An 18,363-nucleotide genomic window follows, 5' to 3' on the forward strand; every position below is an offset into this window, starting at 1 on the left:
CATTATGACTGGGGCAGGAGACAGCCCCCTGAGGTTGGGCAGCGGGGGTACTGGGTGACAGTGGCTGACCCACTCGGGGGCACTGGGGCTTGGGCGGCAAGCCAGGTACCTCAAACCCAGGGCGGCCTTGCAGTTTTTAAGTTTCAGTCTCTGCAAGGGCATTCTCCAGCTACGCGTGTCTCCGTGGGCGAGATGAATAGTCCCATATGTTGTTTTCATTGAGAGGTGTCTTTGCAGACAATGAATTTGGACCCTTCAGTGTGGTAGATATCAGGTTTATTTCAACGATCAAAGTAGCAATTCTTCTCACCTTGAAAACCAAGCTACATGTCAGTTTCCTCTAATCACAGAGGTCCTGTTGCTCTAAGTCTTAGGCTAAAAGACCAAAAACAAGATGCCTGAAAAGCCGGTGAACCTGGCAGGAACACTCAGGAAGTGCGGCCTAGGTTGAAGGGGCCACCTCCCAGCACCCTCCCACCCCGCAGGGGAGCACTGCCCCCGCCAGCGTTAGGGAGGTGGATGAAGATAGAGCTGAAATCTGTTAGCTACACGTTGTTTCTGCAGACGTCTTTTGTTGTAAGGCTGGACGCGTGGGTGCAGATTTTTCCTCTAAACTGAAAGTCTCGTCTGACGAGCTTTGCCTGTGTCGTGCCAAGTAACACCTGCCACCTTACTGGATCCCCGTCTTCCCTGCCTGGCTTAATCATCCTTTGCACCTTGAATTTCCCACAGACCCCAGAAGAGCCCGGACTGTCACTTCCCGCCAGCAGGCCCTGTCAGCAGGATGCTGAGCCAGACACAAGCGAGGAGGGCTTCTCCCGGCCCCCATCCACCTGCTCTGAGGGCCGAAGAGACACGGCGGCCAGGGTCGTGCAGAGCCGGTGGAGGGCATACAGACACCAGGTGAGAGCCCGGAAGGCCCTGCCACGGTCTGCGCGCGAAGCCCCTATTACACGCAGCAGCTGGCATGTGGGAAAGTGCAGGAGAGGAGAATGCCATGGGGGGTGAGGGAGACACCAGCGCCCGGCCCCACAGTGGAGGAGTGGGTCCTGGGGGAAGGAAGTGAGCCGGTGCACACGGCAGCCACATCGTGGAATCACTGCCCTGTTCCTCTGCCCACAGCAAGGCAGGTCCATCCCGAGCTCTGGGCCCAGGGCGAGGCGGGTCCATCCCAAGTGCGGGGCCCACGATCCCCTTGCCCCCCTACCCCCACCCCTTAGTGTCTGGCACCCTTCTGTAAAGCAGTCTTCCTTACCAGCTAGTCACCAGAGCACAGCTCCCGGGCCTTCCAGAAAGGCAGGGTCAAAGCTTTGAGTGCTAGGTAAGCACTGGTTTCCGAGCAGGGAATGGTCTGGTGGTTGCTCAGCAACCGGACAGGTCCTCCCCACCCTTCCTGCTGGGTGGCAGCAGTGCTGCGTCCAGGAGTCATCATTGTAGCCTTTGTAGCGTGGAGGCCATCCCGCATCTGGGCGGTGGGAGCACTTGGGGCTGGCTCCCGTCGGGCCTGTGGCCTTGTAGGCGCCCTTGTTTCTGGCACAAGGAGGCATCACAGGCTCCCAGTCCTCCTTACCCCAGAGCTGGATGGCGCTTGTGGTTCCTGAGCCACTTGTCTGTTTCTCCTGATCAGTCATTTGCTGCATTAAAAAGATGACACAAAAGGTGCTGGGAGAGCAGCGCCCTCGCTCGCTCCTCCCCACCTTCTAGGCACGGGCTTCCACCCCTTCCTGCCAGGAGCTGGGGCATGGCCTGCTTCATGACTCATGAGTGAAGTCCTTCCTTCCTTCACAATTCCGCATTAAAAGAACTCAGAACAATGAAACGCACGTACCTACATGTGAGAATAAAACATCTCAAAGGCCACTTGGTTGGAAATCGAGGTCCTCTGGGTCTGCAGGTCTTGGGCTCATGCTGGTGTTCGAGGGCATCTGAGGCTGTGAGCAGGGAGGCCCTAGACTTGCCCGGAGCCCTCCTGGTCACTGTGGTTGTGCCCCACACCCAGCTTTTTTCTTTTTTAGGTTTATTTACTTATTTTGGGAGAGAGGGTGGGGAGGGGCAGAGAGAGAGAGAGAGACTGAGAGAGAATCGCACACAGGCTCCATGCTGTCAGTACAGAGCCTCGTGTGGGGCTCGGTCCCACGAACGGTGAGATCACGAGTTGGACACCTAAGTGACCGAGCCACTGAGACACCCCGTGAGCTGTGGGGTGAACCGCAGGCAGTGCTGGCCACAGTCCAACATGTCTCCTGACTCAGAGGCTGTTTCCGCTGGCCACACGATTCCTTCTTCCTGTGTGTCTCAAGTCACAGCACATCTCCACTCCTCCACTCTGCTCTTTTCAGGCTTAATGTCAGACTTCGTCATTCCTACCCCATATCCCAGCCAGTGCCTTCCTTGTCCTCCTCTGCTGCTGCAGATGATCTCGGCCAGTCTCGATAGTGACTGTTATCAGACATGTATTTCTGTCTTCCTTTCTTTCCTTCTTTCTCTCTCTCTCTTTCTTTTATACCATGCTGGTCCTCATACTCCATTTTCCCTTAACCTGTCAAGGGACGAATCCTCTTCTGTGACAGCTACAGGGGCCGTGCGCTCTGATTAATACTGACAGCGCGCTGGCTAATGCACGCTTGATGGACTGTGCATGTATCATCCTGGGGCTCCCACACTGGAAGACTTGGGCTTCACTTATATCTATAAAAATACACGTTCTTGGGACCTGTCTGGATCAGCCTGTCTGGGGCGTAGCCTGCCTTTCCCAAGTCTCTGGGTGCTTCTGACGATGGGTCAGATTTGGGAGCCAGTGACCCAGACCTGTGGACGACTTTGTCCAGCGGGCAGTGCCCAGCCACCGCGTGACCCCCTGGAGAGGGCACCTGGGTGGGGACAGCTCCGGCTGTGGGAAGGGGCTTCCCCACCCGGAGTTGAAGACACATGGTGATGCTCGTGAGTCACATCTCAGCGATCGCTCCTGCGGGCTGGCCAAGAGCCGCAGGCGACACCAATGTGGCTTGTCTTTAACTGTGACCTGGCCTGAGGAAGCCGGCTATCCAGCTATGGCTACTGGCCCCTCAACACTGTCCACTGGGCCAAGGAGGATCAGGGATGCAGTGAGCCCCAGGGATGTGGGAGGGGGGCTCTCTGTGAGGGGTGAGCCCGCTACCTTGACTCTGCTTTTCCATCCATGGCAACCGTTGGGGGGGCAGGATCAGGAAAGGAATACTCTGGTAAAAAACTCACCCTCATGACTTATTCATGACTTAATTCATGACTTATCTCTTTATTTCAGAAAAAAAGGGCTGTTCTGGACGAGGTAAGCAACAGTTATTTCATCCGTTTCAGAATATGTACTTCTGCACTGGAGCAGAGACGGGTGGGACGTATCTCTCAGGAAGCATCCCAGGCGCCTGTTTTGGTGATGTCAGCCCCAGGGGANTACGGGTGAGATACCCGTGAGATACTGACGTATCTCTCAGGAAGCATCCCAGGCGCCTGTTTTGGTGATGTCAGCCCCAGGGGATGTGAACACCAACTGAGTATTCGGGCAGTTTCACACTTTGAGATTCTTTCTTTCTTTCTTTCTTTCTTTCTTTCTTTCTTTCTTTCTTTCTTTCTTTCTTTCCTCCTTTCCTCCCTTCCTCCCTTCCTCCCTTCCTTCTTTCTTCCCTCACATTTTTCTCGGTCATCAGTTCAGAGTGAGGCACCCGGGGGCCCTCGGGCCCAAAACGATGTTGACGCAAACAGCAGACAGACCATCGCAGGTCAGGGCACAGGTGTGGTTTAGGGCTCAAGCCAGGTGTGCCGGGAGAGCCGGGCTGGGCGCGGCCGGGAGGTGTTGGGGCTGCAACCCGCCCAGCCCCTTGCGGATGCTGTTGCCTCCCAGCCTGTTTTCCACACGGCCTCCAGGGCAACATGTCTTCCATGATACATAACAGCCACCGCCGCATAAGCCTTGTTCTCAAACTCAGAACAAAATCCAAAGCTGTGGCCTAAACCCCCTCTGTGCCACACGCCCTGGCGACCCTCCAGCCCTGTCCCTCTCTAGCCAGTCTGGAGGCTTTTTCAATCGCTTCTCGGCCTTTTGGCTAAGATCAAGTGTGGAGGCTTTTTCAGCACTCCTCGACACCACCAGGCATATTCCCACCACAGGGCCTTTGCACTTGCTGCTCCCCCTGCCTAGAAGGCTCTTCTTCCAGATACGTGCACATCTTGCCCCCTTGCTTTATGCAGGTCCGTATTGAAACATTATCTTCTCAGAGACCCCCCTGCCCCAACTACCCTGTGCCAGCCATCACTCCAGCCCTGTGTCCTGCTTTATTTCTCTCTGTAGTTTTCATCCCTACTTGATATTTTGATAGTTTACTTTTTTTTTTTAATTGCTTGTCTCGCATTGTGATGGAGGTTCCGCAGAGGCAAGGACCATCTCTGCCTGGGCCACTGTGTCCACAGCTCCCAGAGTGGAGCCTGCCACGTGGTAGGCTCTCGGCAAGTATCTGTGGAACGGGAGGGTGAATGGGTGAATCCGGGACTCCTCCAGGGACCTGTTGTGTGTTTCCCAGCCGGCTGGTACGGGCTGTCGTGCTCTGCCGCGAGCCTCCTGGCGCCGTCCTGGGTCTGAGCATCCACCCCTTGCCAGGCAGCTGTAGTGCGTCCAGGGGGCTGGGCTTCTGTCAAGCTTTGGGTGGTGTAAGCTGGCAGCCATCACCCTCAGCCCGTGTTGCCCACAAGGAGCCCTAGATCCCTGTCGTCTGTGTGTGGGGAGGTCCCTGTCACCCCTGTGCCGCGAGCCCCCTGGGTGAGCCTGCATATGTATTTGCCTTAATGAAGGTTCCATTACTGTACTTTGTTAGGGCTGTTTTTTTTTTTAATGGTTATTTATTTTTGAGAGACACAGAGCATGAGCAGGGGAGGGACAGAGGGGGAGGGAGACACAGAGTCCAGAGAGGCTCCAGGCTCCAAGCTGTCAGCACAGAGCCCGAAGCGGGGCTCAAACCCGTGAACCGTGAGATCATGACCTGAGCCAAAGTAAGACACTCAACAGATTGAGCCCCCCGGGTGCCCCTTCTTGGACCTGTTTCTTAACCTTGAGTTCAGGATATCTGCTTTACCTTCTTCTCAACAGGGACAAAGCAAAGGTGGCTTTATTTCCATGACTGATTCTGGAAGCATCTAGATCTCTAAACACACGATGTTTAGAGACTCAACGTAATAGCGTGTCATNGTGAGATCATGACCTGAGCCAAAGTCAGACACTCAACAGATTGAGCCCCCCGGGTGCCCCTTCTTGGGCCTGTTTCTTAACCTTGAGTTCAGGATATCTGCTTTACCTTCTTCTCAACAGGGACAAAGCAAAGGTGGCTTTATTTCCATGACTGATTCTGGAAGCATCTAGATCTCTAAACACACGATGTTTAGAGACTCAACGTAATAGCGTGTCATTCCCCTAAAATGCTGTGAAAGCTGAAATCCTTTGTCACGCTGTGCCATGTTCACCCTGGGCTGGCGGCCACTGCCCAAGACCTACAACCCTGATTCCAGAACTCAGCAGAGTGTCCACGTGTGCGTCTGAAGAAATTATTGAAGATTAAGTTCAAAGGATAAACAATTCCTTTGCAACAGTTTGAGATCATGCTCTGCCCTGCTTGACTTTGTGTTTTCTTATTGTTTATTTTTGAGAGAGAAAGCAAGCACAGGCGGGGAGGAGCAGAGAGAGAGAAGGGGATAGAGGATCCCAAGCAGGTTCTGTGCCGAAAGCAGTGAGCCTAGTGTGGAGAGCTCACGAACTGTGAGATCATGTGGAGTTGAAGTCAGAGGCTCATCTGACTGAGCTGCCCAGGCACCCCTGGCCTACCTGATTTTGGAAGATGTGTATGAAGAGCTGTGGTGCAGCATAAGCTGCCCAAACAGAAACATAACTACTGTAAAATATGGACGAATAACTAGCAGCTAAATTTAATAGCCTTTAACAGATGATCTGGTTTCCTGTGGGATCAGCTGCCGTGATGCAGTAGCGAGAGAAGTCATTTCTCTGCTGCTCGGGCTCTGCTCTCTGGTCTCCCTTCTCTGCACCTGCCATCTTCCAGGGGAATTAACATCCCCTTCCCTCTCTCCTCGGTCCCTGCCAGGCAGCTATGGTGCTTCAGGCGGCATTCAGAGGACATCTCACGCGGGCGAAGCTATTAGCAAGCCAAGGGCATGCTTCGGGGCCCCCCGGCCTGCCCAGCCAGGTAACCCCCGGGGACGGGCACAGCAACGCGCTGACTGCTCTCTCCCCATTTCTGCATCTCCTGCCTCATCTACAGAGGCAGCATGGCATCTTCCTGTCTTCATATCCCTCCTTGTACCTTACTGTCCGTCACAAGGCACATCAGGCCAGGCAGGCTCGGATGGGTTTAACGTCAGGGGCCAACCCGCTTTGAGGTGCTCACATGCTAGATAGCTCATCCATTTCACAATTAAGATATAATCTTAATGCGTGAAGGTAAGCATTTTCCTGCTCTGTGAAAACAAGATGTTCATTTTAAGAATCTCTAGAATCTGAGAATCAGGAAGCTGCTAAGCACCTAGTACCCAGTTGAGCCTCCTGGAACGGGGCCCCTGAGGGCCAGGCGGGGTTCTGGCGACACCCACTGTCATTTTGCTGCAGGACCCTCTGTCACCACGTGTTCCGAGCCCCACCGTCCAGGCGGAGGGCAGCCTGGGACAGGAGGAGGCTGTCACCACCATCCAGTCCGTCCTCCGGGCGCACCTGGCACGGATCAGGCACAGGTAAATCCAACCCACAGGCCTGCCTCTGTTCTGTGTCCCTGGGAAATGCCCGCCACAGACGCAGCGCAGGGAGCTGCCCATCCAGGAGGCCTGCCTGTAGTGCACAGGTGCAGGGAGTGGGAGCTGGGACCTTGGCGGGTCGCCCGGACGAAAACACCCCGTGAGGAGTTCCACCCGTGTGTGCAGCTGGGATAACCCGCGAGTTCTGGCCTTCAGGAAGATGCCTTCCTGCAACGGTCCTCTGCGTGGTTCCAGCACCCGCCACTTTGTAGGCTGGCCATCTTGTCCTAACGCATAGTCCTTTTTCAAACAAAACGTGACACCACCCCAGCGTCCTGGGAAAGATGGGCATTGTCAGAGCCTTCCTGGGGCAACAATGCTGTTCCCCGTAGCACCACTGCTGCCAGACCTGCGGGGGCACTGGCTGTAGAGCCTCGGAGTCCTTCTGATTCCCCTGGGGGGGGGGTGCTCCCTGGAGTATCCCTGGGAGGTGTGTGCATGGAAGCAGAGGGAGTGTCCCTCGGGGCGGGGGGGCTGCGCTGCTCCCGGGCTCAGGCTCCCTGCACCTCCCCGTCCTGCTCTTCCTCCCCAATTTCAGTCTCAGCTCCTCTCCCCCACAGGAGAGCCAGGTGTAGCCAGAATCTCATGGTCCTGGTTCCCTGTAAGCGAGGACAGCTGGGGACTCCACGTGGGTCAGGGTCCATCCCAGCGTGGCCAGCAGGGCCAGTGACCATGTCCACTGGGATGGGAAAGGCATGGGAGACGGAAAGGAAGGCATCTGGCCCTGACCTCAGCCATGCACCAGTGCTGTTGGCCTCCCGCACATCCGTGAGCCCTGCTGTGGGCCTCAGTCCATGTGGGCCTTCTGTGAAGTCCAAGCAGCTGGCCTGTCTCTCTTCTGCAGTGCCGCCAGTCAGAGGACCATCACCACAGCGTCCAGGAGGAGGCCCCTTCCAGCCACACACAGCCAGCCGTCGTCTCCACCCTGGCCTGCCGCCTCTCCTGGTAATTTCACTTCTGTCTCCATTTCCCGGCCCTCTGGGCTCCCTGCAAAGAGCTGCCGCTGCCTCGGAAGCGTGGGGTGTGGGCACATGGGGGCTTGTCCACTGCGGCCACCTACCAACAGCGCAGCCACAGCAGGGAAATCCTGGACCTCTAGAGGTGGCTTCGGGGTCAGTGGTGGCAGCTTCTGGGCACCTGCAGGCCACATGGTTGGAGCATCATGACTCGTTCTGATTCTTGGCTCTAACTGGAGCTGCTGGTTTCCCCCCTCTGGGCCAGGGCTTTCCCTGTTTGTTGAGTTTAGGTGAAGCGTTGCTTGTATTTGCTCTTCGGCCCCACGAAGACCCCAGACAGTGCAGAGACCCCTGGGACTGGCAGGGGTGCTGCGCCCTAGTGGCGAGCCCCAGCCCAGCTCTGCCTGGTGGCAGACGTGGTGTCCCGGGCAGGGCCCTGGTCTTCGGGGCCTGTCTCCCCGCACGTGAAGTAGATGCCAGGTGAGAGCCTGGACGTTGCTTTCAGGCCCCGCGATCGTGACCTCTCCTCACGCTTCCTCCTCTGTGACTCATTCGTGCTCTTACTGTGATGTTGGCAATGAGCAAGAAGGTGGTGCCATGAGGTCTGAGATGGTCACTGGACCAAGAAATGCAGTCCTGAGGTCCTATTAGTGACAGTGGGACCATTTCCGGGACTTTTCTGTCCTGAGCTCGCAGGTCACAGAGATGGAGTCTGAAGACAGGTGGGAAGTGGTGCTTCACGTCAGGAAACGTCACCAGAGGAAGCCAGACCCACTGAGGTGTAAAGACAGGTGGAGGTGACGAATCCCTCCCGGGTCCCACGCCAGCCGTGTACAGGGCAGGCACTTCTAGTTTGCATGTCGTTTCAGCTCAAGAGGACAGTGAAGCGAGCAGCGGGGAGACCATGGACGGGCCGGCGGCCGAGGCCGAGGCACCGGGGAAGCCAGCAGCCATGCAGCCCTGCTCCGGTGAGTGGGAGCGGCTGCGGCCTTTGGGGGACTGGGTCTCAGAGAAGGTCCCGAGGAGCTGAGGGGGCATCTGCCCTGGACATCACCATAGCGTGGGAAATCACGCTGTGTCCGTTCCAGTCACGAGGCCCAGCCTGTCAGAGCTCGCAGATGCTGCACCATGGCGGCCCCCAGGCCCCAAGTATTGAGCGAACGGCAGCAGCAGCAGGATACACTGAAAGACACGCACATGCTTGGGGCCCACAGAGCCGTCCAGAACTCCGGGCTCCCGAAGTCCCTCCCCACACTGTGTCGTCTCCTGCCAAGGGGGTTATCACACACGCTGCTCTCAGTTCCCAGCAGGGCGGTCTGGCCTTTGTTTGGTCCGATTGTGACAGTGTTTTTGAAGAAAAAAAAACTTGAAGACGAACATTTTAGCATCCTAAGGCTCTCCTCTCATATGCTCTCTCGAAAGCGCCAGGAGCAGCTGAGCCCAGCTTCCTTCCCTCTTTACCCCAGACCAGCACCGGCCCCCTCTCACTCCTCCCCAGGCAGAGTGTGGCCCTTCCTCCCATCCCTCACCCTGTTGGGCCCTCGCCAGGCCCCCCCAGGGCACAGGCGGTCTACAGGTGGCGTCCCTTCCAGCGTAGAAGGAGGACCCTGGAAGGTTGCTGTGAAGGTTGCGGGAAGAGTGCAGGAGAGGGGTTGCCGGGTGCTGTGTGGCCCTGCCTTACTGCCAGGTGGATGTGCCACCAGGAAGCGGGCTCTGACAACACAGGTGGCCGCCAGCCTTGCCAGCGCTGGGTCACAGCTTCTGCCCAGGCCCCAGGCTTGGGGTGCTGTGGCGAGGGTGGCCCCTAGGACCCTTGGCCGAGCCCGAGCTTGCCCACTGCTGGCCGGCCTTTACCTTCTGCAGGTGTCTGCCTTTTGGAAATGGCCACAGTGTCCAGGACTGAGCTTGGAGACTCAGGTGGTCGGTTCTGTGTGACACTAATCCCGAAGGTCATTCCCTCCCTCGCTACTTTTGGGCCTGACCTGGGGCTTGCCTGGTAGGAAGTAGGTGCTGTGCAGAGCATCCAAGACTGGCAGCCAGGGTGCACCCCAGCCCTGAGCAGCTGTGGTGATGACCCCACTCTGGTTCCTTACAGGGCTGTCCTCTCCCTCGGGACCGGGACCCGCGGACAACAGCAGCTCCGACGACTCCGATGAGATTGTGGTGGCTCCAGCTATGGCCGTGCGGAAGGCCACTTCCCCACCCTAGGCCCCGGGCCTGCCCCTCACACGGCGACGGCCCTGCAGGGAAGCTCAGGGTTCAGAGGATGAAGTGCGTCCTAACTATGACTGAAAAGTATTTTATCTTGTTAGGAAAGAGCTCCCTGCTCCACACACACCTCAGTGCCCTCATCGGTTCTTCTCTTCTGTTGCGTTTGGTCACCTTTTTGGTTGGTTGTTCAGGGAATCCTGAGTGCCTTGATTTCATCCCCGGGAAGGGCCAGCTGGGCTGGTTCTCAGTTTCAGACACACAGCCGCTTCTGCCTGGGCAGGGCAGCGGGGAGCCCTGCACACACCTGCTCAGGAGCGGCTTCCTGGGCACCTCCAGCCAGGAACCCTGCACTCACGTGCTCGGGAGCAGCTTCCTAGGCACCTCTGGCCGGGAGCCGGAAGACCAGCCTTGTCTAGAGCCGCGCCGACGGCACCTCCTTCCTCTCCCACATCTTCTCCAGCACCACGTGCTCTGATCTCCACCCAGTAAGTAGGTGAAGCAGGATATGCCAGGCCGTACCTTCTGGAAGAGAGAGACGGGACAGACCCCTGTGACAGGGGATGGCGTTTCCAAGTCTCATGAGACATGAAGACGTCGGGGCCCCAAGATGGGCTTATGGTCCTCAGGCTCCTCCTCCTGCCCCTCTCCACACAGACCTTCACCTGCCATCGTCCCCACTCCCAGGGCCCTGTCCCCAAGAGCTGCTGTGCCTAGGAAGGAGTTTGGCAGTATCTTGTCAGTGGGTAGATCAAGCCTTAAAAAGTACCAAACTCTAACCACAAAGTAGCATCAGGTTTGCCTTTGAGAAGTGCAGCGGGGCGGCTGGCCCCAGGCCCCGGGGCAGAGCAGGAGTGCTGCTGGGCTCACCCTGGGGAGGGATCAGAGTGGCCACAGGTGGGGGGCGCCCTAGGCCCTTGCTGCATGCAGGCCCTGGCTCCGGCCCAGGCTGTGCCACAGAGCTCCCCCTTTGTCTGCAAGGTCAGCCCTTGCTCATGGGACCGCAAAGAGCCTCAGGCATGGGTGCGATGTCAAGGGCACCTAGAGCCCCGTGCCCCCAGGTTGGGCATCCGAGTCTCCCCGGGCCCACAGCTGCTGTTAGGAAGCTCATTCTGGCCGGGACGGAGTGTGCCGGCTGCATTGTTTCCAAGGTCAAACTTGGGGAGTAGGTAATTCTTCTCTGGGGAAAACTTTGGGCCTCCTCCCTGTGGTCAGGAAGCTTCCGGCACCAGGACCAGCTGGGTGTGCAGCGTCGCCCACCTGTGTCCACCCCAGGACCACCCGGCCCGGCTGTGTCCATACAACAGCTGGAGAAAAAGCTCAGCCAGAAGGCTCAGCTTGTTTAGTCTCATTTGCTCAGTCTGTGGGCTGCGAAGTCCATTTTCTTGTTTTTTCTCTCTCACTGGACCGATTGGTAACTGGACCGAATTCACCGCCATCCCTGGCTTGTTTCATGCGTGGGGTCTGTTCCCTACTGACCCGACCATCCTCGTCTGGGTCCCGAGCTCAGAGCTAAGGTTCTGTAGGGGCTGGGCAAGCCCTGGGGGCCTGCCCAGCACTCAAACAACGGGCATCTCCGTCCTACTCATCACTTGGGCCTGGAGAACAAGGCCCTGCATGGTGTCCGGGCTGGCCTGTGCGCCTGTGTTTTCCAAGGAGACACCCCCAAGCATTGTAAATATGTACATTCGTCTGCCTGTGCGCTTCTTCTTGTTGATCTATTAAAAGCAAACATTTTCAAAGCTGCCTCAGTCACTGATGCACGTCCAGGCTGAGTTCATCTCTGGTGCAGTGTGCGCGCCCTCTGGGGGCCAGCCTGGTGGCTCTGTGACCCCGCAGGCCCTGAGGAGAGCTCCAGGCCACAGGGCTGGGCTTCCAGGGCTGAGAGCAAGAAGGGCCTAGAGGGCCTACGGTGATGTGCCCGCTCGGCCCCAGGCGCTCCCCAGACACAGCCTCAGGGCACCAAGGCCAGTTTGGGGAGGGTCCAGCAGAAGGGAGATAGGCACCTGCGACGTCAGGCACTATGCGCCCCAGAGGCATCCATGCCCTCCCGGGGGGAGTCCAGGAGCATGTGTGGCTCACTGTGCCCTGCTGTCACCACAGGGCCTGCATGCCGGCTGGGGGCTGTCAGGCAGTGCTGATCTGAGAAGCACGCCCTGTCTCCACCCTGGCTGCCCTCACGGTGCCAGAGCAGCAGCAGCATCTCCCGGCCCTGATCCGGCTGACCTGCCCCACCAGAGCCGGCCTTCTGAGCAGGGGAGGGGAGGCTTCCAGGCTGCTGCCACTGCCACCCCCCTCCCTCCTGAAGTGGTGCTGTCCGCCACTGGCATGCACTGAGGCTGGCCTGGCCTGGCCACTGAGATGCTGCTCCTATTGCCTGGGCCGTGGGAGACCCCAGCCCAGGAGCCAGGGATGGCGCCAGGTGGTCACGGGGGATCCTGGCAGTGCCATGGCCCTCTGCGGCCCTGGACTCGTACCCACCCACCAGGCACACGCTGAGAGAGGGCACAGAGGGCAGTGCCAGTGGGAAGAGCTGGGGTGGGACCAGGCGGCTGCCCAGCCAGGAGGTGTGAGTGCCGTGCCGAGGGGCAAGCTGGGTGGTAGGCGGTTTCCAGGGCGCTCGGCTGCGGGTCTCCGTGCCAAGTGACCCGGGAGAGGCTCTCAGCCGGGAGGTGCCACTGGTGGGGTGGACAGGTGAGGGCCCGCTGGGGAGACCACCCAGTGGGGAGGCCACTGACTGGGCAGCTTGATGGCTTGGTGTTTTTTTTGAAGTTTATTTATTTGGGGGGGACATGAGTGGGGAGGGGCAGAGGCAGGGTGGGGGGAGAGAATCCCAAATAGGCTCCACACCATCAGCACAGAGCCCGACACGGGGCTCAATCCCATGAACTGGCAGATCATGACCTGAGCTGAAACCAAGAGTCAGAGGCTTCACCGACTGAGCCCCCGGGGGGCCCTGCGATGGAGTTTTTAGGACACTGTGTGAGGGAGAGACTCTGAGCAGACCAATGGCTCCAACAGCACATGCTGTTTGTGCTCCGTCCTGTGAATGTCCCCTGTCGTCCTGACAAGTGCTCTCAGCCCTTCAGATGGAGTGGAAGCCTCTGTCCTGGCAAAAGCACCAACCGTGTTAGAAGGTAGGCCAGCCTGGCTCGTCTGCCGGAGTGAGCACCGCACAGCTTTCTCCCTGTGCTTTGCTTTCAAGAACTAAACACCCTGGGGGCGCCTGGGTGGCTTAGTCGGTTGGGCATCCGACTTTCGCTTAGGTCATGATCTCGCAGTTCGTGGGTTACCCCGCGTCAGGCTCTGTGCTGACAGCCAGCTCAGAGCCTGGAGCCTATTTCAGAGTCTGTGTCTCCCTCTCTCTCTGACCCTCCCCTGCTCACGCTGTCTGTCTCTCTCTCTCTCCTAGAAATAAAAAAAATATTTAAAAAAAAATTTAAAAAAAGAACTAAACACCCCGAACGGAAAGCCCGCTACCCTTCACGATCTGAACGCAGTTTCAATTCTGGGGAGTCCACATGAGCTAAAGAAAAGCCCCTGCTGTGGATCAGGAGGCAGCGCCTGCTGTCACATGGCTCAGCGTCTCTGAGGGCGGGGGGGCAGGGAGGACTGGGGAGAAGGAGGGGGTCCGGTGGGCTACCTCCCAGGGTCCCACCTTATCGAGTTCCCAGGGGCCCACTGGCCCCACATGCCTGCCGGCTAAGTGTCCTGAAAGATGGGAAATCCCACCTGGGACTTAAACATGACACCATCAGGTGGCTCAGGACAGGGAGCAGGGCCCCTCCAGCCTTCGGCACTTCTGTTTAGAATTCATTCTGACTCAATGCACCATTCATGCACGAGTCCTCGGAAAGGAGGAGGGTTCACTCTGCACTGCTCGTCAGTGGCCTTGGCAGGATGTCTGTCTCATGTGCCCCGGAAATCCTGTCACTTTTAACTACCCCCAGGGGCGTGACGCTGCAGCCTGAGCTGGGTGCTTCAGAAGCCTCCCTCTCAGGGGCCCCTGGGCCTCTGCTTGGCCCCAGCTGGGATGTAGAGGGCCGGCCAGAGGGAAGGGGCCCTGCTGCCAGCCCACCACTCCCTCCTCTTACGCTGCCCCTCTCTCCTTTCTCCCTGCTGGCCTATGAGGACTTGGGCATCAAGAAACGAAAGTGTGAGGGCCTCCCGGGTGGCTCAGTCAGTGGAGCGTGTGACTCTTGATTTTGGCTCAGGTCAGGGTCTGGCTGGGATCAAGGAGCCTGCTTGAGATTCCCTCTGCTCCTCCTCCACTCCTGCGCTTGCACTCACTCTCAAAAAAAAAAAAAAAAAAAAAAAATTTAAAAAAGAACTGAACATGTGTTCTCACTTGGGGATGTTTCTCCAAATTCTACTCAGCTTTTGCTTTCAGAACAAGGAAGGAATCTCTGACAGGAATCCACAAAGCCGGTGGCAGGAGAAAGCTGATCTCTGGGGAATACTGCTTTTCAAGCTTTTGTTTGCACACTGCTGCTTGCTGGGCCCATAGACCCCACGGGAATCCACCGGAGCCCCTCCAGGGGCTTGTCAGCCGGTTCTGGCCTCGCCCGAGCCCGCCTCCTGCCCCATCACCGCGTGTCTCCACACATGGCTTGTCTGGAAGGCTCTGGGCTTTGTCGAGCAAGGATCTGCTTGGGCCTTAAGGAGTCTGATGGTAGAGGGCTGAGCGCATCAGACACCTTCCCCAGCCACACGCCTGCCCCTGTGTGTCCTCCTGAGAGGCTGGGGTTCACTCACAGAGAGGGAGCCTCTAGGGTGGGGGGTCTTAGTTGCAGCTTGCAAGGTAAAGGAGTAAGGCCTGGCCTCGGGCCCTGGCCAGCTGTAGACAGACGTGTGGATCTGCACGCATGCTCAGAGATACGGACATGCACACTCCCGCTCCCCATTCCTGCCACGAGGATCTGTAAACATGCACATAGGTAACACACATGCACACACACGCCCTGCTCCCCCTTCCTGCCATGAGGATCTGGAGGCATGCACGCAGATACACACAAGCACACACATGCCCCACTCATTCCTGCCACGTGGATCTGTAAGCATGCACTCAGGTAACACACATGCACAGACACACACCCCACTTCCCATTCCTGCCACGTGGATCTGTAAGCATGCACACAGATACACACACATAGGCACACACACGCCCCACTCTCCATTCCTGCCACTGGCTTGCAGCCCTTGGGAACTGTTAGTTTGAAAGTAGTGGCCAGCCTGGCCCACAAGGAGCATGTGGGCCTCCTTATAGACTCTTAACTGAGAGTTCCCCCCAGGCCTTCACCAAGATGATATTAATGAGATTCTTCAAAAGTCACCAGGAATATGAGAAAAACTGTCAGAGTCTGAATCCCCGGTTCCTTTCAGCACCTGCCACTGGACTGAGGACATGAATGAGGAGGAGGAACAGGCCCATGTTCCGGGCTGGGATACCAGCTAATGGCCTTCGGCCAGTACCTTCCACTTATATCCTGGGAACCCAGCCGGGCTGCTGACAGTGCAGAGGGGCAGCCCCGTGAGCCAGAGCCTGCCCGAGGAGTCTGTGAAGTTTCCATGGAGCCCTTTCTGAATAGGGAGAGAGGTGCCCCGGAGCTAGCCGGTAATTAAGCTCCAGAACAGCCTGGGACTCAAAGGCCCGGGTCCACTGAGTGCCAAGGCCCCCGGGGCTGCCATTCAGGCTCCCAGCCCGGCAGCCTGCTTCCTCCACCCTCCCCTTCCCGCCGTAGGTTCTGAAGGAGTGAAAGCCAGGAAGGGGGAGTGGCTGGGGTCAGGGCCCCAGTGCGGCTGTCCCTGCTGATGGTGGCCTCGTCTCTTGCCACCATCTAGGCCATCTTTTCCCCAGCTCAGCACTGGCTCTCACTCTCAGCAGCAGAGTGAGATGTGGTGGCCCTGCCCTCATGTCTCATCTCTCCCCTTACACGATTTTTCTCCTGCCCCTGGCCTGTAACCAGCTTTCTCCCCTGTAACTAGCCCCTTCCCCTGCCTGTTAGATGCGGGCATCCCCGGGGCTCCGTCCCCAATACCCACACTCCTCAAACACACATAGGACATCGGCACCAACGTGTCTCAGATGCCTCAAGCTCAGCTTGGCCCAGCTCAATGACCTTCGCCCCTAACCTGCCCCCTGTCCAGCAATCCAGTGATGTCTCTGTGGGCATCGCCACGAGCCACTTGGTTTTTTGGGCCAGAACACCTGGGCATGGGCCCCGTCTCTCTCCATCGTCCTCACCCCACAGTCTGCCACCAGGCCCGGGGCTGCTGTGCAGAACGCCCGACCACAGGCAGACACTCGCTGACAGACATGCACACGCATGCACACACGCGCGCGCACACACAAAGTACACACTTGCATGTACAAACACATACCCAAAGATACATAACTGGTGCGCGTGTGCGCGCGGGCACACACACACACACACACAGCCGTAAACTCAAGCCATGCTAGGCTATATAGGACACCCCCGTTTTCCCACGGAGACCACATAAAGGAAAACGTGTGACCAATGTGACAACAGGGACTTCCAACAGGGTGGACGGGACTGGCCAATGCCAACTCGTTAGTAAGTGGTTCTTTAGTGGGCCGTACGCACATGATTATGATCACAGAAGCTGCTCATGGGTTTCGTGAGCTCCCCCGGGCATCTACAACACTCCGCACGGGTCACCTAATGCTCTTTGACGCACGTCATCCCCACTCGTGCCTCAGCTGTTTGAGTCCTCAGCCATGTAAAGATCCAAATGGGATACGCAGTCTTTGTTGTCGAGCACCAAGGAACAAAGGTGTGAGCGCAGGAGCATGCTGGTCTCCGCGGGGTCGCCCTCTGCGCAGCATGGCTACGGCTGTGCACGCGAAGGGATTTGCTGAAGGCTGCTTCACATGGACGCCCGGTATTCGCTCTCCCACGGCGGTGACTAGGCCAGAGTTACAGCTCTTCCCTCCCCTTATGGGGCTGTGTCAGCTGTCCCCAGCTGCCGGTGTCCCAGCTGCCTTCCCGAAGGCCACGAGGCTGTGGCCACCGAGAGCCCCATGGTGGGACGCTGTAGGCACTTAGGTGGGAGGGAAGGCAGAGTCCTCTTTCCCCTGGGGTGTGTTTGGGGGGACATCCTTCTCACACTGGGGCCTCCCACACAGACCCACCTCTGCTCCTGCCCGGACGCCTCACCCGGGTCCTGCCCACCTCAGCCTCCCGCCCCGTCCTCGAGCTGCGCCCTGCACATCTAACACATCATTCCCAAAGACAGAAAACATACAGCAGCCTCACATCGTCCACACTCTTCCCTAGAAATAGCCGCTGTTGATGCTCGGCAAATATCACGAGTGGGTGTCCTTGAGCTGCAGTGTAGGGTGGAGGCCGCCCTCAGGCTCGTCCTGAATCAGAATCTGCTCCTCTGCCCAGAGCCCTTTGGAAGGTTTCCAACTGTCGCCCAGCAGGGCATGTAGAGCTCCAGGAAAGCGCATCCAGCAGCTGTGGGGTGGGGGGTGTCTCAGGGCCCTCTGGAACATCTCCCTCACTGTCCCCTCCCCATTCACCCCTGCAGGGAGTTCTTTACAAATCGGGAGAGGCCCTGACAAAATCTCAGAATTCTGTGGACTCTGCTTCCTTCCTTCTTTGTTTCTGGAGGCCTGGGGCAGGGGTAAGGTCTGTGTGTATGCCTCCAGAATCTTCCACGCTTCAGTTTGTGGCCAATGATGGCACCCCTGTCCTTATTTGGTTACTGCTGGTGGAACTTTGACTTCTCTCCCCTGCATCTAATCTCTCCCCATTGGGTACTGACAGGAGGCTCTCTGCTCCAGCCTCAGTCCCTGTCTTCGCCCCGCAACTGTTCTGACCTCCTGGTGACAGGTGACGTTGCTAACTACCTCCCTTCCCCTCGGCTGCCACAAAACCCCACACCCCTGCTCTGCAGACCACTGCCACCCTGGCCGCCGTGGTGGCAGAAAACCTCCCACCTGCTCACACGTGCCACCGCCTTCATCTTTCCTGCCGCGTGGATGACAGCACCTGTACTTTCCCAGCCCCCACCACCCAGCCACCCCGTCCTTGGCACCTTGGGGATGTCCCCAAGACACCCATCTCACTTGTCCAAACTGACACTCAACAGCCCCACCCCACTGGGATGGCCACTATGAAAATGAAAAATCAAAGTTGTGGTCACAGGTGTCAGTGAGGACATGGAGGGATCGGAGGCCTCGTGCACAACCAGTGGGGGTAACCCGGGTTTGCTACTCTGGAAGACTGTGTGGCGGCTCCTCAAGAAAAGAAACAGAACCACCACAGGATCCAGCAGAGAACGCAAATCAGGGACTCAGGGGACAGGGTGACCGCACACTCATGTCCGCAGCGGCAGCACCCACAGCAGT

General features: G+C 57.9%; 1 protein-coding gene across 1 annotated transcript in view; it reads left to right on the plus strand.

The window, feature by feature from the left end:
- Positions 1-11,728, plus strand: part of IQCE (IQ motif containing E) — a 44,656-nt gene extending 32,928 nt beyond the window's left edge. Inside the window, exons 19-25 of the mRNA XM_077758845.1 lie at positions 733-903; positions 3,284-3,307; positions 6,120-6,221; positions 6,641-6,762; positions 7,667-7,767; positions 8,648-8,746; positions 9,874-11,728. Coding sequence (XP_077614971.1) covers positions 733-903; positions 3,284-3,307; positions 6,120-6,221; positions 6,641-6,762; positions 7,667-7,767; positions 8,648-8,746; positions 9,874-9,986 — 732 coding nt within the window. The 3' untranslated portion in view covers positions 9,987-11,728. The remainder of the gene's footprint in view (positions 1-732; positions 904-3,283; positions 3,308-6,119; positions 6,222-6,640; positions 6,763-7,666; positions 7,768-8,647; positions 8,747-9,873) is intronic.
- Positions 11,729-18,363: the final 6,635 nt, after the last annotated feature.

Source organism: Crocuta crocuta, unplaced genomic scaffold, assembly GCF_008692635.1.
Source record: "Crocuta crocuta isolate KB4526 unplaced genomic scaffold, BGI_CrCroc_1.0 scaffold273, whole genome shotgun sequence".
NCBI classification, from domain to species: domain Eukaryota; kingdom Metazoa; phylum Chordata; class Mammalia; order Carnivora; family Hyaenidae; genus Crocuta; species Crocuta crocuta.